This window comes from Phocoena phocoena, chromosome X (assembly GCF_963924675.1).
Source record: "Phocoena phocoena chromosome X, mPhoPho1.1, whole genome shotgun sequence".
In the NCBI taxonomy this organism is placed as follows: domain Eukaryota; kingdom Metazoa; phylum Chordata; class Mammalia; order Artiodactyla; family Phocoenidae; genus Phocoena; species Phocoena phocoena.
In genome coordinates, this window is record NC_089240.1 from 12,305,191 (window position 1) to 12,329,410 (window position 24,220).

At 42.8% G+C, this 24,220-nt stretch overlaps 2 protein-coding genes across 2 annotated transcripts in view; both read right to left on the bottom strand.

The window, feature by feature from the left end:
* The window catches only part of VEGFD (vascular endothelial growth factor D), a 35,568-nt gene extending 13,066 nt beyond the window's left edge, over positions 1-22,502 (bottom strand). The window contains exons 1-2 of the mRNA XM_065901268.1: positions 22,413-22,502; positions 2,893-3,103 (exon numbers count right to left, since the gene is read on the bottom strand). Of these exons, the coding sequence (XP_065757340.1) occupies positions 2,893-3,103; positions 22,413-22,502 (301 nt within the window). The remainder of the gene's footprint in view (positions 1-2,892; positions 3,104-22,412) is intronic.
* Positions 22,503-23,601: 1,099 nt separating this feature from the next.
* PIR (pirin) overlaps positions 23,602-24,220 on the bottom strand; it is a 99,240-nt gene continuing 98,621 nt past the window's right edge. Inside the window, exon 9 of the mRNA XM_065901120.1 lies at positions 23,602-23,639. Coding sequence (XP_065757192.1) covers positions 23,602-23,639 — 38 coding nt within the window. The remainder of the gene's footprint in view (positions 23,640-24,220) is intronic.

The window sequence follows — 24,220 nt, forward strand, 5'->3', positions numbered from 1 at the left end:
TTTAAAGACTTTCTTTTAGTTTGCCATGGAATTGTAGAGTTGATTATACACTGGGGTGGAGGGGAGTGGTGAAAACCCTTAGTAGTTGGCAGCTTCTAATCTGACCCTCCATCACGCCCACCTCCTGGTGTTCACACCCTGTATAATCCCCTCCTCTGCTTGTGGGCTGGACCTAGTGACCCGAATGTTATGAAGAGAATACAGCAAGAGTGATGGGACGGTACTGCCACGATTAGGTTAACAAAGACTGATTTCCATCTTGCTGGCAATCACCAACTCTCGCTGGCACTCTTTTGCCTTCTCAGCTTGCAGGCTTGGATGAAGCAAGCCATCATGTTGGAAAGGCCCACATGGCAGGGAACTGAGGGTGGCCTCTACCTAACTGCCAGTGTGGAGCTGGGACCCTCAGTCCAACAGCCTGTCTGGAACTGAATCCTGCCAACAACCTCTGAGTGAACTTGGAGGCACATCCGGCCCCAACTGAACCTTGGGATGCTGCCCGTGACCCAAGTTGACACCTTGACTGCAGCCTCCGGAGAGACCCTGAAGGAGAGATACCAATTGAGGCTATGTCTGCAATTCTGACCCACCGAAACTGTGCGATAAAAAATGTTGTCTGAAGCAGCTAAGTTTTGCGGTAATGTGTTACACAGTGATAGATAAACTCTTCTCCATTTTTACCCCATCTTCAAAAATTTGTAAATGGTCTCTGCCCAGATTCTGAATTCCCATATATGTGAACGTGTTTCTACCGGAAGGGATAGAGAGAACTTCTATCTGGAGGATACAGATAAAACATTATTGTTGCAGATCTGACGCTAGTCTCTAAATTATTCTCTTAAAACATCTTTTCCACAGCCTTCTTCCTTTTCTGCCCATTAATCTCAGATTTCCTCATATGTTGCTTTCTTCAATCACTGAAAACACAAAATACGTTTGGCTGGCTGAAAAGCACTGCATATACTACACAATTTATCTAAACTCTGTTTTTTCATCATAAAATCTACTAGTCCAAGAAACCGTTTAATGAATATTTATGTTGAATTATGTTTGTTGTCAACAATTATTTATGTTGAATTATCATAAATATTATCATAAATATTATGAATATTTATATACAGAGTCTGAAGCTTGTAAACATGGGAGATAAATTACCCAGTTAGGTACTATTTAATTCACCATTATTAATCATAAATCCTTGAAAAAACAAGTAATCAAGTTATAAAAACATTCCTTGCTTAAAATGCTATTTAAATGTTGCTTTCTATTTTCTTTTTTATAAAACTAAGTTTTCAAAGTCAGAACGCTGTGTGGAACTATGACCAATGACACTGAGCAAAGGCTTCATATCTCTACTTTCATTACTACTGCCCAGCAGGACCGCTCTTCCTCAGGGAATTACCCTGAAATCCATGAGGGAGAGTTATAGCAAATTATAATTGGGATACCACACCGATTTAATTATTTGCTGCTTCTAACTTACTAAGTAACTTTAGATGATTCCGCCCCCCCTCCATGTAACAAGAGACATTTTAGAGTTGGCAAATTCCATATTATTTATGTTTTTAAAAAATATTTAAAAAATTTTTTTATGGTTTCCTTCTTAGAAAATGTCAATTTCGACATGAATGACTTTTTAAAATCACCTCCTCTTGGTTTTATGGTAATGCTTCTCTATCTCCATCTTCACAGAGCATCTCCAGGCTTGCCTCAGGCCTTCAAACACGTAATCTGGTTAAGGCCCCGAATCTCCAGATGAGGTCTGATCCCTTTACTTTCATGAAGTCCTTGCTAATTCACCACACAGAAACAACTAGAGCTTCAGACCTCTGGCTAAATTGGGTTCTAGGCCATGGTTCCAACCATCTCAACTCATTTAGACACAGTCATACAGATGCGCACCAAGCATCCTCTTCGCTCCCGGACTCTGGTGCTGCTAAGGTATTGATCCCACCTATGCACAGCCTTCCCCGCAGCCAACAATATCGTCCTTTTACAAACGGAAGAAAATAAAGATAACTCTACAGAGAAAGAAAAGAATAATTTTGGCTGAGCAGTCAATTTAAATTATGCCATAGCTACAATCCGATACCAGGTAATCATATGTTAATCAAATCTAAAAGGCTAAATCATCAATGCCACGGTGGTTTCTTGTGTTTTGACACATCATCAAAAACGTTAAATGCCTAATTGGAGGCCGCACACTTGTATTTGGCAAGCATGTCATTCATTATAGGACAGTACATACAGACAACAGTTTGCTTATAAAGATCCTCCAAACCTCACTACGGAAGAGTCATTCTCTTTATTTCAAATCATGTTATTTTCTACTCCAGCGTCTGGATTCTTTTGTCTAGAGAATCTCTCCCTCCGTTATTCTCCTAGTAATACCAATATGCATTATTCCAACTCGGCTTTTAAATTCTACTTTTCATTTTTACTTTTAAAAAAATCACAGAATTTTGAAGACATAAAAAAGCTATACCTAATCTATTGGTTTTTATCCATGTATGTATGGCCGTAGAATGCTCCTTATTAATGAATACCCAGGTTGTTTTATTTTTTAAGTAAACTCAATTATTTTTTTTTCTATTAAGAACAGGCTTTCTGGGTTCCTTTTGCCCTCACATCTCTGAGTTAAATATATTTCCATATTGGGAAGTGTTATGTGGTGTTGAATTTTTGATCTCAGAATCATATTGGGTATATTTCTCTGTGGAGTAAACCCAGGAAACCAGGACTCTCCACTAACACTGAAGCTATGAAACCAAAGACCCCCTTGTTTTTTTCTCCCAGACACGTGCCCGCCCTACTCAAACTTTTACAAGAAGTTGGCGCATTTGTTACTATCTGATAAAGAGGAAGAATTGGCCTCCGCACGCACACACCTACCTTTTAGCGTCTCAATGTCATAGAAAGTGGCCGCAAACCTGGTGGACCGATGGGATGCTGAGCGAGAGTCCGCGCTGGTGAGACTTTTGAGCTTCAGTCGGCATCTCCACAGCTTCCAGTCCTCGAAGTGGGTGATCTGCAGTAGCTCCTCCAAACCCGAAGCCGCCCTAATCTGCTGCTCAGATTGTTCTAACATTGACCGGGATGCCCGCTTAAAGCGAAACAAAACAAAAAAACTGGCTTACAGGCAACTTACTCAAGTTCTAGTCTGCCTTGATAATATTCATTGCTAATACTTACAAATGTAAGTAGAGCTAAGAAGAAATTAGATTATTCAAATGGACACCAGTACCTAGGAAAAATGACATCTAGTACTTTTGATTCACATTCTGCTCATTTATGATTGATGGAATGACTTATTCCCCCTAGGTTCTCAGAACACTTAAAGACAGTATCGTAGTGGGTTGAATGGTGGACATTTAAATGACATGTCCACGTCCTAACCCCCAGAACCTGCAAAGATGACCTTTTTTCGGAAAAGGATCTTTGTAGATGTAAGGAAGTTAAGGATCCTGAGATGAGGTCATCCTGGATTATCTGGGTGGACCTTAAATACAAAGATAAGCATCCTTATAAAAGACAGGCCAGGGAAGACACTGACACAGAGGAGAAGGATTTGTGAAGCCAGAGGCAGAGACTAAAGTAACGCAGCCACAAGCCAGGGGTCGCCTGAAGCCACCAGAAGCTGGAAGACTCAAGGAATGATTCTTTCCAAGAGCCGATGGAGGGAGGATGGCCCTGCTGACACCTTGATTTTGCAACTGGATTCCAGAACTGCGAGAGAATAAATTTCTGTTGTCTTCGCCATCAAGTCTGTGGTAATTCAGTATGGCAGCCACAGGAAACTAATATAGATTTTTAAATCACACTACTTTGTGCAGGAGCCAATGACAATTGTTTTCATCTGTTATTTGGGACACTGACCCACAAAGTCTTGGGGACCCTGCCTACAGTCACACAAGAAGGAAAGATTTTAAGAACCTGATAATCTGAATTTGCTGACTTCTAACCCTCTGAACTTTTTCTTCCTTTTTAAACCTGTTTACTATTCCAAACACATGATTTTTTTTTCTGAAAAAATACACTTCTAGAGCTTATGTTGAAAACTTCCTTCCCACACAGTTGCATGAACTGTATTGACTGATACAACCCATGGATTTATGAGGAAAAAAAAGACTTGGCTGATAAAAGATTTTCAGTATGCAGTCGAATTGTTCAAAATTAGGGACTTGGTTACATAATGATATATGCATACAATGAATACTATGTGATGGTCAAAACCAATGATGCAGATGTATACTGGGACAGAAGGAATTGAGTCCTCCCTGGAATGTGCTGGAGAGACAATAAGGTAGTCTATGGTTAGGGACGTGGATTTTCTCCTGCTGAGCCTGTGGTTACTGAATTTATGTTCTGCTGTGTGGTTTGCATACGCATGCTGAGGACTTTTTTTTTTTAGAGCTGGGGTGAGGGAAGGGAGAGAGCACAGAAACAGTGTAGCTGCAGGATGGTGCTGAGACAGGAAGGTGGAGCGAGAGGTGAATGTCAGCTACCTGACAGGGGGAGGGGCAGTGGGGGAAAACGGAGATGCGCAAATGGGACTTCCATCTGGACACTGGGTGGTGTGATGTACATCCTCCTCCACTGCCCCTCAAAAACTTTAGTTAAAATCTGTATCATTTAGCAGTGTTTTGGGAGTGGGTTTTTTTTTCTTCTTTTAAAATTTTTATTGGAGTATAGTTGCTTTACAAGGTTGTGCTAGTTTCTGCTGTACAGCAAAGTGAATCAGGTATACGTATACATATATCCCCTCCTTTTTGGATTTCCTTCCTATTTAGGTCACCACAGAGCACTGAGTAGAGTTCCCTGTGCTATACAGCAGGTTCTCATGAGTCATCTATTTTATACATGGTAGTGTATGTATGTCAATCCCAATCTCCCAATTCATCCCAACCCCCTCTTTCTCTCCTTGGTATCCATACACTTGTTCTCTACGTCTGTGTCTCTATTACTGCTTTGCAAATAAGTTCATCTATATCATTTTTCTAGATTCCACATATATTGTTAATATACGATACTTGTTTTTCTCTTTCTGACTTACTTCACTCTATATGACAGTCTCCAGGTCCATCCATGTCTCTGCAAATGGCACAATTTCGTTCCTTTTTATGGCTGAGTAATATTCCATTGTATACATGTACATCTTCTTTATCCATTCCTCTGTTGGGGATTTTTTTTTAAGCTATGATGATGGATACCGAGAGTTGTCCAAAAGTGGGTGTTCAAAAGAGCAAGTGTGGTCCCAGTCATGTATGATACAGTTATGTGTCTTTAAAAATTATGTGTGTGTAATGTACATTATATATACATATATATAATTAACTATGGTTAATCATATATATCAAGTTAAATATATATGTAATATCTGGAGGAATATACATGAAAATATAAACAATGGTTAATTTTCTAGATCAACGGTTGTCAAACTACAGCCCCCTGGCATAATTTAGTCTGCTGCCTGCCTGTCTTTATAAATAAAGTTTTACTGGAACACAGCCATGTCCATTTACTTACATATTGTCTACAGCTGCTTTTATTCTAGAATGGGAGAGTTGAGAAGTTGCAATAGAGACCTTCACAGCAGTTTCAATCTGAGGCCACCTGTCCTTTTTTTGAATAATTCCTTAATGTTCTCCGTTGTTGTATTTTTCATTATCCCATATATTATATTGTCTCTATTCTCTTCTTTGAAACATTTATCAGACATGTATTGGAGCCTTTTAATGATCTTACATGTGCTTTCATATTTATCTATTTTTTCCTCTTCATGTTTTTAATGTGACAGGTAATTTAATTGGTTTCTCTTGCCAATCACCAATTCTCCAATTGTGTGAGTCTAGAGTTTAAGTTTTAAATTTCAATTACCATATTTCTAATGTCAAATATTTCTACTTTATTCTCCTTCCTGTCTGCTTTTTGTTTCATTTCTGTACGTTTTTCCTAATTTGTCATTTTTGTTTTATGAATATTAGTCCTTTATCTCTTTGAGGGTTGTAAATAGACTTAAGTATTCAAATTGTTTTATATTTTAACTTCATATATATGAGTTGCTTCCCGATTATTCATTTTATTGGCTGTCTTTCTCAGTAATCATTACCTCTATGTGCTTTGGAATTTTGTTTAGTAGTTTCATCTTCATTGGGAGACTCGTTTTTTCTTTCTTCATTTAAAGGTCTGTGGGGCTTCCCTGGTGGCGCAGTGGTTGAGAGTCCGCCTGCCGATGCAGGGGACACGGGTTTGGGACGCGGGTTCGTGCCCCTGTCCAGGAGGATCCCACATGCCGCAGAGCGGCTGGGCCCGTGAGCCATGGGCGCTGAGCCTGCACGTCCGGAGCCTGTGCTCCGCAGCGGGAGAGGCCGTGGCAGTGAGAGGCCTGCGTACTGCAAAAAAAAAAAAAAGGTCTGTGGTTGCGTCCCCTGACACTCAGGGCCCTGGGTCCAGAATCTTACTGAGTGTTTATGACTCAGGGATCAGCTCAGTTCAAGCCCTGCCTCGTCCTCTGGCTCATGTCAAGCAGTTTCATAGAAGACACGGCTCCAGGCAGCCAAGAGCAGTAACTGTTCCTCTTTCATGGATCTGCTGGATTGCACTCATGGAGCCCATTACCCACTGGAACTGAACTTTGGTGGCCTCCACCTTCCAGAAGAGTCCATCAGTTCTGCAGCTTCAGCCTCATGGTTTTTTTAAAAATTTATTTTTCTTGAGATACAGATGACAGCGTGGTATAGGTTTAAGGTATACATGTTGATTTCTTCAGCTTCATGTTTTTGGTACCATTTCTGCAAACGTTTGCCATTTGCAGATGTTTACCATTCTGTGATCAATTTTACATTTTATCGATCATTGCTACGGACTATAAACCATCTCAAAACATGAATGTAGAAGGTCATCTTGCTTGGAAGTCCAGATGTGAATGTGATTGTGTGTGTCTGCATGTTTTAATAAAGGTGGGAAAATCCTGAACATGTTTATGACCTGAGGGAAAGAACCAACAGAGAGGAAGAAACGGAACATATGCATGAGAAAGCAGGGACCTAGAGGGGTTGGTGTGACGTAAGTTCCAGAGATAGGTGGACAGAAGATGAATGAATGAGAGGGTCTGAAAGAGGAGGCTCATAGAGATGACGTGGGTCTGTAGATCGCAGGACTGCTTGGGACCTATGATTTCTCACTTCTTTAAGAAGTTGGAATCAAGGCAATTTTCTGGGAGCAAGGGCTGGAGGAAGCTTGAAGAGCACAGATAGGGTCTGGGGAATAGGCACTGACTCTCAGGAGTGTGCCACAGCTGCTTCACCTAAGGAGTCCGGGGATGAAATTGAATAACTGCCGATCTCTCCAGTGACTCAAATTCAATGATGTGCCAACAAGGCTCGTTTTTCAACAGTTTCTCTTTTCATGATTACTCATTCCCTCTTCTAACTACTTCATATTCAATCCACTCTGCGAAATAAAATTTTGTTACAACACTGCTTCCCCATCAAAATAATGAAAACAATCAAATAGCTTTTTATATGTTTTAAAAATTGTACTCTACTGAGAGGATTTTTATTTATTGAGGCAAATCCATAAATACGGAATGCTAAGGCTTCATAGCTCTTACAGGTTTCAATTCAATCTGAGAAATATTTTTACACTATCCAACCATGAGAGCTCAGAGGGAAATAAACCTCTGGATTGAATTTAAGCCATTGAATGGCTCATACGACTTACCTCATCATAAAAAATGAAGTGTTTACTCAAGTACAAGTTATTTAAGCACACTTTAAGCCTCATAATTTAAAACCTAGTTTGAAATAACTGAGAAATTGCAGACAGTTTATTTTCCTCTTACAAGTGGAGGTACTGAAAATTCGGAATAAGCAGAGACCTGACAACCAATTCATCCCAGGGGTGGGCGTATGTTTACAAAGGGTCAAGAATAGCTGTTTGTTTCCAAGAGGCTTTCTGCACTAGTTGATTTCTGTATAATTAACTTTATCTACTTGAGCAAGACGAACACTAAAATTAGAAAGCGTAAGTATAGGCCCCAGTCCATATTTAAACCATGGATTTCAACGGTTTTAACTACCAAACGTTTGCCAAGTAAGTTGCTCCTAATTTCTTCCTATATTCTAATGGAAATGCTAAGCAAAACTAAAATAATTAGAAAGCACTCAGCAAAAGGAAGTGAGGCAGGGTTACCAGATCTCTGCTTTTCGTTACAGCAACATCTTTTTATGTGTCTGTGGTAATGAATCAAAGACTGTTAGTAACTTCCCTCCTAAATAACAAATCATTCTCTGACGTCTTGACTACCACAAGGCAGTTTCCAAATTGTGAGGTTGAAGGTCTTTGTAACAAGATTTTACCATTATTTCAATGCATACTGCTTCCTGTGGTACAGAATGGAGGGTATCCACTTTCTCTTTTGTTAATTTCTAAGTTCACATGGTGTTCTCCCCGAGGAAGCGTGAGCATCTCCATAGCTCAGGCCCAGAGAGTCATCTACACCAAGTGTGACTAAGATATTTGGAAAGGTATGGTGGCTGGGTTTGGAGGAGGAATTTGCAAGTATCCACGCTGTGGGGGAATCAAAGGCCTTCTGTACTCCTAATAATTTGAGCTCTCAATTTCCATGCCCTCTTCCTCCAAAAAATATCTAGTCAAGGAACATATTCAAAGAGTGAACAAAGGCATAATTTGGGGATATCAAGGAGCCTCACTGAAGAAAACAGCAGGAGGTTGACTTTGGTGGCGGCACAGAGCAGGTTTGAGAGTGGGAGGGCTGACAAATAAGACTTGGAAAAGAGGTTGGTGCAGTGACGTACCACTCGACATCCACTAGGATGGCCACAGTCAAGAAGACAACACCAAGTGTTGATGGGACTGTGAAATGGTGCTGTCACTTTGGCAAAGAGTTCAGCAGTTCTTTAAGAAGTTAAACATAAACTCACCAAACAGTCGACCGATTCCACTCCTAAGGATTACCCGAGACAGAAAATCGATTATTGGCTGCCCGGGGCTGGGAGTGGGAATGAAGGTTAATTGTAAAAGGGCACAACGGATCTTATACGGAAGATGGCTGCACCACTCAGTAGGTTTACTAAACACCACTGAATTTTACTTCCAACAGGTGAATGGGCAAATTTTACAGTATGTAACTTGTATGTGACAATGTAGTTGTTTAAAACAAAAAAGAGGAAGGATTGGAAGCTTAAAGGCCAGGCTACTTATTCCGGAGGCAATGGAAAATATCAGAGAGTTGAACAATGGGATGTCACTGGATACCCATTTCATTGGTTTGCTCTTTTGTTCATTTCTTCTTTTTTAAAAAAATTATTTATTTTTGGCTGAGTTGGGGCTTCTTTGCTGCGCGCAGGCTTCCTCTAGTTGCGGCGAGCGGGGGCTACTCTTCGTTACGGCTTCTCATTGTGGTGGCTTCTCTTGTTGTGGAGCACAGGCTCTAGGCACGCGGGCTCAGTAGTTGTGGCGTGTGGGCTTAGCTGCTCCACGGCATGTGGGATCTTCCTGGACCAGGGCCCGAACCCGTGTCCCCTGCACTGGCAGGTGGATTCTTAACCACTGCGCCACCAGGGAAGCCCTGTTCATTTCTTCTTGCTTTGGCCTTAGTCCGTGCTGTTCCCTCTGCTGGGAATGCCCTCTACTCTGTCTAGCTAAACCTTTCTCAGCCAAGTGTTACCTGCGTAGGGAAGCCTCCCCCACTACTCCCACCCTTGCCTAGGTCTGATCTGTCAGTCACATGGATTCCGAGCTCCCCACCCTTCTCCCCAGCACTTACCACCGCCGACGCTAATGAATTATTTGTGTCATTACTTAATGCTTGTCTTCCCCACTGGGTCGTTCAGGACCACTGGAGTAGTAAAGATGTGTTTTATTCAGATAGCAGTAGTAAGAGCTATGAATTAGGAGGTTGGGATTATTAACATATACACACTACTATATATAAAATAGATAACCAACAAGGACCTACTGTATAGCACAGGGAACTCTACTCAATATTTTGTAATAACCTATAAAGGAAAAGAATTTTAAAAAGAATATATATATACATAGGGACTTCCCTGGTGGTCCAGTAGCTAAGGCTCCAGGCTCCCAATGCAGGGGGCCCGGGTTTGATCCCTGGTCAGGGAACTAGATGCCACAGGCCACAACCAAGAGTTCGCACACCACAGCTAAAAGATTCCGCACGCCGCAATGAAGATCCTGTGTGCTGCAACCAAGACCCGCTGCAGCCAAACGAATAAATAAATAAATATTTTAAAATAAGTAAATAATTTAAAGAAAGAATATATATACACATATATGTATATATATAACTGGATCACTTTGCTGTACACCTGAAACTAACACATTATAAATCAACTCTACTTAAATTAAAAAAATAGTAAGAGCTAAATATTTATTAAATGTAAGAATAAATAGATTCATCAAATGCTATAGAAAATTTAACCCTGAGATTATTCACTTATTCAAACTGCATCACTTATTTTTCAAGGATCTTCCTCTGAGTATCCTCCTTCCAGGTCCAAATCAAATGCCACTTTTTGCATGAAGCTTTCTATGACGTCCCTAACTTAGACTATATTTTTAATGAGCACATTGCAGTTCCCTTACTATACTGTGATCTCCTTGAGGGGAGATCCTCCTACAGGGTCAGGCTCAGCTTTTTATATAATAAGTACTTAATGCATATCTGAAGAAGGAATTTATGAGTAATAAATATACTACATACACGCATTTGAAAAAGAGTGATCAGGGTCAGGTTTGTGTGGTCTGTTCAATCTTTTGTATAGAGCGATGCTTCTCAAAACTTTCTGTGCATACCAATCACCTGGCAATCTTGCCAGGATGCAGATTCTGATGGAGTAGGTTTGGGGTGAGACCTGGGATGGTGCATTTTTAACAAGCACCCAGGTGATGGTGATACTGCTGGTTGGCTGGCCACACTCTGAGAAGGGTTTGTAGCAGAGGTTCTCAACCTTGGCCTCACCTTGAACCTGCCTGGGAAGAAGCCTCACAGAGACACTGATGCTTGGATCCCATCCTCAGAGATTCTCATTTTCTGGTTCTGGGCTACAGCTTTGCCATGAGGATTGTGAAAAACTTCGTAAGTGGTTGCCAGTCTTAGGAGAAGCTGGGTGAGAGACATACAGGCTATTCTCTCCGCTTGCTTTGCAACTTTTCTGTAAATCTAAAATTACTTCAAAATAAAAAGTTTCTTTAAAAAGTCTATATACACTACCAAACGTAAGGTAGGTAGCTAGTGGGAAGCAGCCTCAGAGCACAGGGAGATCAGCTCGGTGCTTTGTGACCACCTAGAGGAGTGGGATAGCGAGGGTGGGAGGGAGGGAGAAGCCAGAGGGAAGAGCTATGGGAACATATGTATATGTATAACTGATTCACTTTGTTATAAAGCAGAAACTAACACACCATTGTAAAGCAATTATACTCCAATAAAGATGTAAAAAAAAATCTTTCCAAGTGATTTGAATGAGAAACACTCATCTTGGGAATGGTGCATGCTGGGTTAAGTTCAAAGGCCGCGGTGAGTGCCTGAGCCCCGTACAAGCCCACTGAGTGGGGAATAAATGGTAGATGTAAGCTGAGAAACAGTCTTATTCTTTAAAACCCTCTGAGTTATACCGTGGATTCAAAACACTTGGATGAGTATCTTGCTGAACTGGATTTTCTAAGCCTTTTCTTAACTCAAGTCACCGGACTGACTGTTTGTGGCCCACTTCCCAATCTGTATGACTTTTTCAAGATTGAAGACCAACAAAACTGTTTTCCAGGCTAAACAGCACGAGGAGAGCAGCTGCCTTATGTGAGACCATCCTAGATGACAGGAAAAAAATTCCCAAGGAGCCAAAACAACCCACTTCTCCCAAACAGAATTAAAAATAATAGGTACTGCTTTAACTTACTGGGACTTAATTGGGAATAGTAAATTCTAATCCTTTCACATGGCAGTCTAGAAAATATGTGAAGGCACACAGAAATTAGGACATAAACATGATGCCAAGGGGAAGGGGCGTGGCTTAGGAGTACAAGGCTGAGATCCATCCTGCCTCTGAGCTGTTAGAAGTTATGAGTTGCAAAAAGCTGTTCTTGGGTCATTCAAGTCCTTTGCCCTTAAGAATCCTCCTGTTCTAGATATGAAAAAGGAGACCAGCTTTGCAAAATTCCCCACTGGACCTCTCGAGAACTGTGGGTCGATGTTTCCAAGCCTTTCAAAACTGATGATTCTATTCTGTCAAACTGCTGGCAATGTGTCTTCAGGAAGTTTAGTGATAAGGGGGTGGGGAAGAGAATTTGTGTATCTGGAAGATCCAGAAGCTTCGGAGTGTGCTGTGGACGGAACACATTTCACACAACGTTCCCTAGGTTTGCTTAGGGATTTACAAGTGTTGCCTGGGGAACCAGTCCTTTGATTACTGCGCCCTGGAGTTCAGGAAACGAGTCAGCAATTTGTTTCCCTTTGCAGTGGGTCTAGGGAGTGGATCATGTTGCAAGACAAATAATCCCATGCTCCCTCTACCTCTTAGCAACTTCTGTTTCACTGGAAATGCACTTTGCATTTCATCTTTAGCTGGATGTTTAAGGCTGAGCCCAAACCACCAACTTTTCCCTGGTTTGGGATCCAAGTTGTACCGCCACGTTCCCAGCTGTCCACAGATACCGTTCCCCCACCCCTGCTTCCCCTTTCTCACTCTCCCACCTGTCAAGGAACCCGCGCAGGCCGTCTTAGACTCGCGAAGCCAAACTGAAGTTTTGTGCCTTTGCCTCTTGTAACTCTCAAGTGGAAATTACGTCCCCTGAAAGGAAGCTTTGCCCGATACTGGAAACCACTCTGTGGTCTGGACAGACGGCTGATTGGCGCGGGAAGAGCACGGATGAAAATTGTCCAAAACTGGTTTTGAATGGTAGAGCATTCTGGGAAATGTGTTGGTAGTTTCTTATAAAGTTCAACAGACGCTCACCATGTGACCCAGCAGTCCCACTTCTGAGAGTTTACCCTTGATAAGCAAGGACTTAGGTTCACTCGAAAACCTTGACGTGAATGTTTCTATCAATACTAGCTTTCTTCGTAAGAACTAAAAACCTGGAAACTGTCGCGTCGTTCAATATATGAATGGTTGCTTAGGCAAACCGTGCCACGTCCATCCCATGGAATACAACTCAGCCGTAAAAAGGAATGAATGGCTGGTATGCACAGCAACTTGGGTGGATCTCAAAGGCATAGGGAGTGAAAGAAGCCAATCTCAAAAGCTTACTGACTGTATGATTCCATTAATAACATTCTCGAAAAACCAGAAAGATAGTGATGGAGAACAGAGCAGAGGCTGCCAGAGGCTGGGAGGAGGGTGTGACTATAAACGGGCAGCATAAAGGAATGTTTTTTCTGTACCCTGATAATGGTGGTGGTTACAGAAATCTCTGTGCTAAAATTCACAGAACTGCACATCAAATGGGAAAAATGATAATTTTACCGTATAGTACCTTTAAAAAAATAAAGTAAGCTGGCTTTGAATCCAGGCACTGCTCCCTTTTAGCTATTTGACTGTGGGCCAATTATTTAATTTCCTTAAGCCATGGTTTCCTCATTTCAGAAGGCAATGCTAACAATACCTCATAGAGCTGCTGTGGAGATGACCCAAGGTCATACATGGGAACGGGTCAGATATAGGGGAGGCATTCAATAATGTTCATTTCCTTTCTTTCCTCTCTCAGGGGTGGGGCATCTGGTCCTGGGTTGGGGTTTAGAGGTGCTTTATGGCTTTGATTTCCCTTAGCAACCAGAAAGGTGAGTTTGAAAAGAGCAAGATAGGACACCTCCAAGCACAGTAAATAAACGTTAACGAGAAAACCTTTTCCAGGGTAAATCAAGGACAAACTTGCTCTTTTTCTTCTTCTTTTTTTTTTTAACATTTCCTGGAGGTATTTTCAGATGAAAGGCCAATTTTAAAGTGTCTACCCAAGCTTTACACACGTCTTTATAGGTGGGTGAGGGAAAACCACCCACTTCTTCAACCTTTGTGTTTTGTCATTAGGGTCCAGCCATCCCCAGAACAGATGGTACCTAATAGTATGGGCCGTACCAACTGAGGGCAGGGAGGAGAACACACGTTGCTGATAATGACTCACATGGAGCCAACCGAGGGCCTGGTCCTACTGCTCTGAAATCCAGAAACCTGGCCATCTGGGGGGCCCTCACACTATCAGTGGCTCTTTTACTCAGGCAGTTCTATGTTTAAATGGGTATATATGAGAAACTCAGCGTGCTGAGTTCATCTTAAGACTAAGGAAAGGAATTAGAGATGCAGAGAAAGTGTGTGTGTGTGTGTGTGTGTGTGTGCACAGCTGTCTGGGTATTTTAAGGGGATACTAGACGGCTAGGATGTCTGGGACCTCCACATGCTCTAATTTGATGAATATTGTGGGTGGGTTTCTCCCCAGCCAAATTGTCTAGCATGTGGGGAGAGGTCTATGCCTGCCTTTACATGTTTTAAATCCGTGCTCCACTCAAATGCCTCTGCTCCCGTCGGATGCATCTATGCTTAGGAAATGTGGGGACAGATGAGTGCGGAATGGGCTCGAGCGGCAAAACTCTAAAAGGATGCTCTGAATAACTCCAGGAGAATATATTCCTAAGGTCTGTTAGAGTCTTTTTAAAAAAATTTGTTTATTCTTATTTATTTTTCGCTGTGTTGGGTCTTTGTTGCTGCGTGCGGGCTTGCTCACGGGCTCAAGAGCGCAGGCTCAGTAGTTGTGCCGCATGGGATTAGCTGCTCCACGGCATGTGGGATCTTCCTGGACCAGGACTTGAACCCGTGTCTCCTGCATTGGCAGGCGGACTCTCAACCACTGCGCCACCAGGGAAGTAAGCCTCTGTTACAGTCTCTTTAACACTGATCTCAAAGATCAAGGGCCCAACATCTAAGGAAACCATCCAAAGCCTTTATGGTAATTAGGATATTGTTAAAAACAATTCCACCGCCTCCATGCCTCCACCCAGTCCTCTCCCTGCCCAAGACAGGAGTGTATTTCTCAGCCCCAATGATGTTGGGCCACGTGGCCTGCTTTGACCAATGGGATATTATGACATGATGCAAGCAGAGGACTGAAATGTATTTATGACCGCACAGCCCTCCTACGTTTCCACCATCACCGTAAGCACCTGCCCCTGCTGGCTCACTGATCCGAGGCAGATGAGAGGCATGTGGAGCAGACCCAGACTCAACCTATGGCTCCAGCCTTGACCCTCTGCCCTCCAGCTGACCAACAGGAACGTCAGTAAAAATAGGTTATCGATGTTTTGAGCCACTGAAATTTGGACTGGATTGTCATACTGCATTATTGCTGTAATAGTTAACTGCTACAGCCCTATCTCAGCCTAAGCGTAACACAATCCATTGGGTGGACAGAGGATCTTTATGCCAAACCTCATTCTCTTTTTTACAAGGCAACCCTGCCGTGCCACTGGCAGTCAGCCCAGAATGCCCGTTTTCACCTTTCTTCCTAAAGATGCAGTGGTCCCATGCCAGCAACCACTGCTCTCCTCTCCCTCACCCATAACCACTGCATTGTCTAAGATGCGCAATGATCCCCAGTCTTGCTGTGAGAATATCGTTATGAACCAAGTTATGAGCTGTTCTTTTCGGAGGATCCCTTATATAGGATGAACTCAGGGTATTCCTTCAATCAAAATCACACTCTTCCTAACTCCCTCCAGAATGGAACAGTAAGTAACAACAAAACCTTTGCCATAGCAACATTCGACACATGTCATTTTCTTTCTCCAGAAATTATTTTAGGCAAACCTAGATTTCAGGAAAGCAATACTTTTCTCAAAGATGTGAGTGGTATAATTATTTAGATGACAATGAAAGACAAAAAAGAGACTCATTGGGCTTCCCTGGTGGCGCAGAAGTTGAGAATCCGCCTGCCGATGCAGGGGACACGGCTTCATGCCCCGGTCCGGGAAGATCCCACATGCCGCGGAGCGGCTGGACCCGTGAGCCATGGCCGCTGAGCCTGTGCGTCCGGAGCCTGTGCTCCGCAACAGGAGAGAACACAACAGTGAGAGGCCCGCGTACCGCAAAAAAAAAAAAAAAAAAAAAAAAAAAAGAGACTCATTAAAATTTTCATTATTACTTAAAGTTTCAGGCATTAAAATTATCCTTCTCACAGGGCAAGCTGAGCTCCTCGGCTGCTGGTAAGATATGCAAATAACTGAGACATCTTTATTTTATAAACATGTCATTTCCACTCACGTGCCCGGCACACGGTGGACATTCCACAAATGTTCACTGAACTGAATGTACAGCTTTCCTTTTCCCAAGAAAAAGGAGCCTCCTGAGCAGCAGAAAGAAACCCGAATGTCTTCCTTCCATGATTCTACCCCAGTGTCCAACCACAGTCACCTCCCATCTCAATGGTGAGTTGAGAAACATTTAGAAGTGACCAAAGTTGCGTATAGTATAGTCATTAATACTATTCACCAGAGTTCAAGCCTTCTACCTTCCGAGCACATGGTAGGCTTGCACTTCCTGGCCCCTGGTGGTTGGATGGGGCAGGGGGTGAAGGGGCTGTGACCGGAAGTGATGTGTGTCACTTCCAGGCCAGAGAATTTAACTGCCAGGGTGAGGCTCTCCAGGGCTTTCCTTCCCTCTGTCATGGTGACTAATGGCATTCAAGAAGGGGATGCCCAGCCAGCTTCATCCTGATGTGGAGCTCACCCTGGACAAACCAGGAGGGTCACGTGGTACAGGCAACAACTACCCCTTCTGTTGTTTAGGAGCCACCAAGAGATATGGAGTTTGTCTGTTACCCGTTACAGCAGATCCTGGCCTAGCCTGACTGATTGAGCATCTGCCCAGAGTACTTTGCCATAATTTACCACATCTTCACAAACCACGTGGCGTAGGATGAAAACACAGCACTTCTCAAGGATCTCAAAGATGAAGGAAGTCATCCAGCTGTCCAAGTTTTATCCGTATCTGCTGTGTGGCCAGATGCTGCTTTGCCATCTCTTTCTGTGACCACCAAGCTGGAAAAATGGGCTAAGGTGACTTCCTTCTATAACTAGCTCCTAGAAGTAAACACCTTCTAGGATAGCTCATGGCTGAAAAAATACTGCAGGATTCTTTGATACCTCCAGCCAAATCCTCTCTAATCTCCACAGGAAAATAGCACAGGGTGAATACACTGCCTGGGTATCTCAAAGCCTAGATGCCTAGTCCATCAATCAGTAACGAATACTTTTTTAGTATCCATTCTATTCCACCTTTGCACTAGGTGACTGGGAAGCTGAAGTAAACAATGAAAATCCCCGTCCTCAAAAACCTTTCATGCTGGTGGACTGTGACAAAGCAATAAACCTATACACAAGCAAATAAAAAATGTCAGGTACTGATACGTCCCATGAATAGGATAAAACAGTGTAATGATACAGATCAGGGTTGGCCAGCTCTGACCTGTGGGCCAAATCCAGCCTGCGGCCTCTTTTTATACGGCCTGTGGGCCAAGAAATCCTTCCTACAATTTTAAATGGTTGCAACAAATGGAAAGAAGCCTATATCGTGATGCATGAAAATGATGCACAATTGAAATTTCAGTGTGCATGAGGTTTTCCTGGAACGCAGCCACACTCTACGTGATCTGCCCCGGCTATTTCTCCAACCTCCGGAAGCACAGCTCTGGCCTCCGCTCTCCCTACTGCAGCCACACTGGCCCCTCCGCACGGCCACTGCACGAAGTGGCCTCCGCTTCCCTCACTTCCTCCAGGGCTCTGCACAAAGGAAACGGAATCAGACGGGTCCCCCGCACCCATCCCTCTGTGTCTCCGCCCCCTTCTTGATCCTCTTCGTGGCACTTTTCACCCGCCACACGTGGAATATGAGTTCCATGAGGGCTGAAACACTGCCTTATTTCCTGCTGCATTCGACACAGTACGTGCTCAATAAATAAGCAAATGAATTGTCAGATGTTGGGAAGTTCTAAGGAGAGGCAAGGGAGAGCCTTTAGGAACAGGACATCACAACCGGTCAAGACTTTCATGAGGCACGGGGGCCTCAGAGAGGCTTTGCTTTATAATGTCCTAGTATCTTGGTAGAGACTATAAGATCTAGTGGTAAGACAGAGAGAAAAGAGGACTTCTGGACTTCCCTGGTGGCGCAGTGATTAAGAATCCGCCTGCCAAGGCAGGGGACACAGGTTCGAACCTTGGTCCGGGAAGATCCCACATGCCGCGGAGCAACTAAGCCCACACACCACAACTACTGAGCCTGCGCTCTAGAGCCCACGAGCCACAACTACTGAAGCTTGCACGCCTACAGCCTGCGCTCCACAACAAGAGAAGCCACCGCACCGCAGTGAAAAGTAGCCCCCGCTCGCCACAACCAGAGAAAGCCCACGCACAGCAACGAAGACCCAACACGGCCAAAAATAAATTAATTAAATAAATAAATTGGTATAAATTTTTAAAAAGGGGACTTCCCACCATAAAAGCAACCTAAGAAGAAACAGGGAGATTGGGATTGACATGTACACACTGCTATATTTAAAATAGATAACCAACAAGGACCTACTGTATAGCACAGGGAACTCTATTCAATATTATGTAATGACCTAAATGGGAAAAGAATCTGAAAAAGAATAGATATATGGATACGTATAACTGAATCACTTTGCTGTACACCTGAAACTAACACAGCATTGTTAATCACCTATTCTCCAATATAAAATACAAAGTTAAAAAAAAAAAGAAATGTCTCATCTCACCTCGTCTCAATCACTTTCCCAATTGTGGATAGTTTCCCACCCTCGCTGTTAATCTCAAGTGCTGGGAAAGAGCTGAGCTTAGAAAGGTGCTCAGGGACAATTTACTGTCACTTGTGTCCCTCTTCCTCTACTACCTCTAGGCCACTGTGGTAATGATAAAGGTGACTGGGAGTTCCAGATCGTCCTACGTTACATCCTACATGGAAGCATCCGTGTGTCCAAATACTGCATTTTCATTCCATAAATTGTCTTTACAAGACTGTCCGAAGAGCAGTTCCTTAACGAAACTCGCTCAACATACAGCTTTAATGTGATCTTTTTTCTAGAGCTTTTAGGGGTCTAAAGGCTAATCCGCCAAGTCCAAATCAGGTGGTTGTTTTTTTTGGCCACACCATGCGGCCTGTGGGATCCTAGTTCCCTGACCAGGGAGTGAACCTGGGCCTTGGGCAGTGAGAGCGTGGAGTCCTAACCACTGGACTTCCAGGGAATTCCCCAAATCAGGGGTTGTAAATTAAAAAATAAGTCATACAAGGAAGTAGTATATTCAAGCTATAAGATACAGAGGGTCCTACTGTATCCTGAATAGCAATAATAGGCTAAAGTGATATAAAAGCTTCAACCACCAGTTAAGGATAGAAAAGATCTGTGTACAGAAGCATGTAATGCAACACATTTACCTATAAGGTCATAAATGAAGAAGAAATTAATGGAAAACATTTCAAATGTATTTTGTGCCAAGGATGGTGCCTGACACGAAAGTGGGCACGAGCTCGTTGGGCCATCTGACTAGCACCGAAGTCAATGGACTTCCCTGTGCACGACCGTAGGGAGAGCAGTGGGGCCGGGTCTGCTTCCTGGAATTAAATATGGAAGGTGCATCTTAGTCCTTGTTATTCAATTCCCTTTAGAGACAATTTCAGGAGAAGGCAAGTGACACAAAGGTTATGAAGTCTCGTGAGCCATGTGGCTTCTCACGGTACTTAGAGGTGTCCCACATTCCTGTGGATCTTGGATTTATTCCAGTCTCAGGCCGAGTTTGAACGACTCCACCACTCAGCAACAGTCTTCCACCACTGAAGTGATGAAAGAGGGGGCTGAAAGGTCGTATGGGGAAGGAGGAGACAAATTCCGTCAGAGAAGAGTGGGGCAAGCCTACCAGGACCCGGAATTAATCCTTCGTCACTCTCCTGGCATGTGTGCATCAGTGACTTTGAAGAGATTTATGGCAATGGCTTCCCCTAGTGACTTAAGGGGGTGCCAAGATTCCTGGTGACAAACAATGCTTATCAAATACACCAGAAACAGTGCTGGTCAGAAGGTCGATGTGAATGACAGGACAGTGAGGTTGCAGGTATTTATTTATCAAACGCCCAGAACGTCTACACTATTGTACTCAGGGCTGTCACATACAGACGTGAGACTATGTGGATGGAGCATCCTAAAGTTGTGCAGTGCATGCTCTGTGCAACTGTATATGATTACCCCAACATATATAAACGCTGGAGAAAACAGACACAGAAATAAATCCCATATCTAGGTGGTTAATCTGATTATACTAGTGAGCCAGAAAGAGGCACTGGGTTAATCTTATTTCTAGAAGAAAACACGTTCTGCTTAGATGATTGAAAAACTTAGCAGCTAAACAGTACGCACAGTAGATTTGAGTTGAGATTTTCCAACAGATTTATCTCAGTTCACAAATTCCATGCACTACTGACCCCAGACAGCTGTCCTAAGTACAGCTGGCAAGACTAATGAAATCAGGATGCCTTACACTCAAATGGCTTTGAGAGCAATTCTGCAGGGTATTGGTAGCCTTTTGCATGGTTACTGCAGAAAATAAAATGTTCACAGACTTGTGTAACTGTACTAGAGGCACTGCTAGTCTAAGCTGAAAAAATAGGAGGATGTTCAAGGCTAGAAAGTGACCACTGTGGGGGAAGGGCAACCTCGCGATAGAATTGGCATCATTGCCATCCTTTTGGGAAAAGAGGTGGTTAGAAGAGGGGAGGGTGGGGAGAAGAACACGCTCACGGACCTACCACCAAGGAGGACCCTGGACACTCTTACAATAAATGAAACATTTTTATCTCAAAATGCACAAAATACATTCATATCCCAGTGTCCAAACCATTACCATCTTGAATATGCTTTCATACTCAATTTTGATTTAAACAAGAAGAGCATTAAGAAACACATATCTTCTTGGATTTTTCTCTTAAGAGAAAGTTACGGGGGAAAAGGAAATGTATAATAACCAATATGATATACCTCCTTAGCCCTCACCACCCACTCGTATCTACGCCCGAACTTCTGTTTAACTGTACGCACGTCTTTCCTTCGCATCGGAAAGATTTAATTGAGCCAGGGCTTGGGTGGACTTAAAGACAGCTGAACAGCCTGAAAAGCCTTACTTACTTCAAACAAGTCTGATTTTTTTTTCTCCTGTCCCCTAGGCTCAAAATGAGATTCCCTTTTACCTGCGATCTGGCACTGAGATCCCACATCCAGCCTGGTGGCAATGAAGTGGAGCTGAACGACGGTGATCTCTCTCGTGTCCGTTTGGAATTTGGAAAGTTAGAAAGGTGTCGCTTGTTGGGCAAGGTGACTCTCTACCCCTAACACAGAGTTCAACCTTCGCAGAAATACTGTATCTCTTTCTGTAGTGTAAGTACATCTGTGCTTTATACATGAGTAAGACGTTTTCACCCCCAAGGACCAATTTTCCCCTGTTGGGGGCGATATCACCCTTGTTGAAAATGCATTTCCTAATGACAGCTACAAAAACTCAAGTCCACTTTGATTGCTCACGGCCAGAAATTCCAAAATCAATAATGATTTAGCACCACTTCAGTCAAAACAATTATATCTGAATCATTTTCAAAATCAAAAGCTGAGAAAAACAGTACAGTCTATGAAATACAATAAAATTGGGCGAAATAGTGCTCAGACAGTAACATCCCAGTTAATCTTTTTTCATTACTCTCAATTCATTGGGCTCTATCTGACGCTTGCTCATAGAATCAAAGATTTGATTATGGTTGAGTGTTACACACGTTTCAAAAAGCAAAGGACCAAAACGACTTCAGAGAAAAGACTTTTCTAGATGGTGGCAATGGGTAATTTGGAAAACCAGATAGAAAACATCTGTAGAAAGCATGGCAGTTTTCAGTTCCCAGAAGAAATTAACTAACTCAACTAGCTCACAGATGACCTGAAAAGAAACAGCCCCCAAAGTTATCTGTGTCGTAAAAACAAGTCAATGCTTCATGAGAAAATCACTGTGGTACAGCAGAAAGTAACACAACCTTGTAAATCAATTTGTTTCAAATAAAAAAAAAAATCACTGTGCTATCTGCATATACAGTTGAGGGGAAACTTTCATGTCCTATTACAACTCCAAAAGCCCCCACCCTCAGCGTTTTCAAAAACTCATGGCAAGAATCTTAGTAAGCCTAAGAAACAGAATACTCATTAACAAGTACAGAATATATCCTGCCCACTACGAGGAGTGTTATGCATTTTTATATTGTCTCAAAAATAGTGGCGGCAAAGAAAGATCCTCTGTATAAGCCAACTTAAAAATTTGCATCACATGAAAAATTGAGCTCACCTACCTTCACTGGTCCATGTTCATAACTGGAGCTCTGCACCAACTGCAGAGAAGACATCATGAAAATATTCACCACTGCCCACTGTCTGTACATTTTGAATATTCTAATATCCACTGATTACCAAGCAGTTGACCTCAGGCAGCTAGAGCAAACTGGTTCAAAAGGCATATTCTCCAGAAGGAAAGTTCGAAACCCCAGGAGTTCACAGGGGAAAACAAATAATCAGTTGTGATCAAAATCAATTAGTCAAGGTACGTTTCTGCACAATCTTATGGGGGGGAGAGAACTGAAAAAAAGTTTAAATGTTTGTACGCTCCAAAAATAATCAGGAAGTGGATATGTCTTCTACTTGAAATGAGAAAGCCTCTAAGTCCACCTCATTTCCAGCAAACCAAAAAAAAAAAATCTTCCCCCCCTGTGCCCCAGGTTTGAGTTGTTTTAGAAGGAGGTGGTTTGGCCACCAATGTTTGCAGCTACAGGAGGCTGGGACCCAGTTGTGGATTCAAACTTTTTTCACAACCCTCATGGAAGCTTGCAGGAGCATGTGTCTTAAATCTGACACACATTTTGGCAGAAAAAGCAGGGAAGTCTTGGCCGTAATCCTGTCGTGTCCCTACCAATAGCAGGGCAGTTTTGAAAACTGACTGAAACGCTCAGAACTGCTGTTACTTTACCCACGGAGATAACCTGTAACATGAAACCCCAGCACATAGGCATCGAAACTGCGTTGCTCAGAAAGAGACCTCAGATGCTCACGCACCTCCATCAGTGACACACAGAAAGTAATCAAATGTGCTTTAAAAAACACACAGGCACAAAGACGACAAAATGTCCACATGCCCATGAAAAGGAAAACACAGACAAAATAACTTTTTTAACAGAAGTAACTTAGATTGAAATGAAGAACACTGATTTTTAAAGAAGCAACAATTAGGTTTATTTGCTTGGGCCAGGAAATATCTCACAGACGTTGCTATAGAAAACATGTCATCACTTGAGTGTGGAATTCTTTAGAAGCACTGGCGAAGTCAGCTTTGGAAACTGGATGCACTGAACGGGTGGATGCCACAAAGGGCAAAATTCTAGAAGGCAGCCAGACCTGCCCTTGCGCTTGTCACTAGTTTCCAATCCTTGATTTCCAGGTTTTGGCTCTTTCAAAGCCGTTTTTCGCATTTCTGAAATCAAGAACGGCCTAAGAAATCTCTTCATCTGTGTTCATCACAAATGGACCTAGAGCAGAAAGAGACATTCAGAAAGTTCTGGGTGACAAGAATATTTTCTTCTACCACGAAAATGGTATGCATTTCTGTAGTTCTTAATTTGAGACAAACTCAGGCATATCTGAACAGCAGAAGGTTATTTTTGCAGCGTCCAATCTCCGAGGACTGTAATACAAGTTTCTTGACTACGATTGTGTATGATTATAAAGACCAAACTTCAGATAAACAAATGCAATTATATCTCACTCATCCATTGCAGGCTGCCATCAGCAATGGCAATCTCTTTATTCAAAACATTCTTAGGTTTGGTTCTATTACGACCATTTTTGTAGCTGTTTTTTTTTTTTTTTTTTTTTTTTTTTGCAGTACGCGGCCTCTCACTGTTGTGGCCTCTCCCGCTGCGGAGCACAGGCTCCGGACGCGCAGGCTCAGCGGCCATGGCTCACGGGCCCAACCGCTCCGCGGCATGCGGGATCCTCCCGGACCGGGGCACGAACCCGTGTCCCCTGCATCGGCAGTCAGACTCTCAACCACTGTGCCACCAGGGAAGCCTGCTGTTAGTTCTTTTTATTGTTATTTTTTATTGAGGTA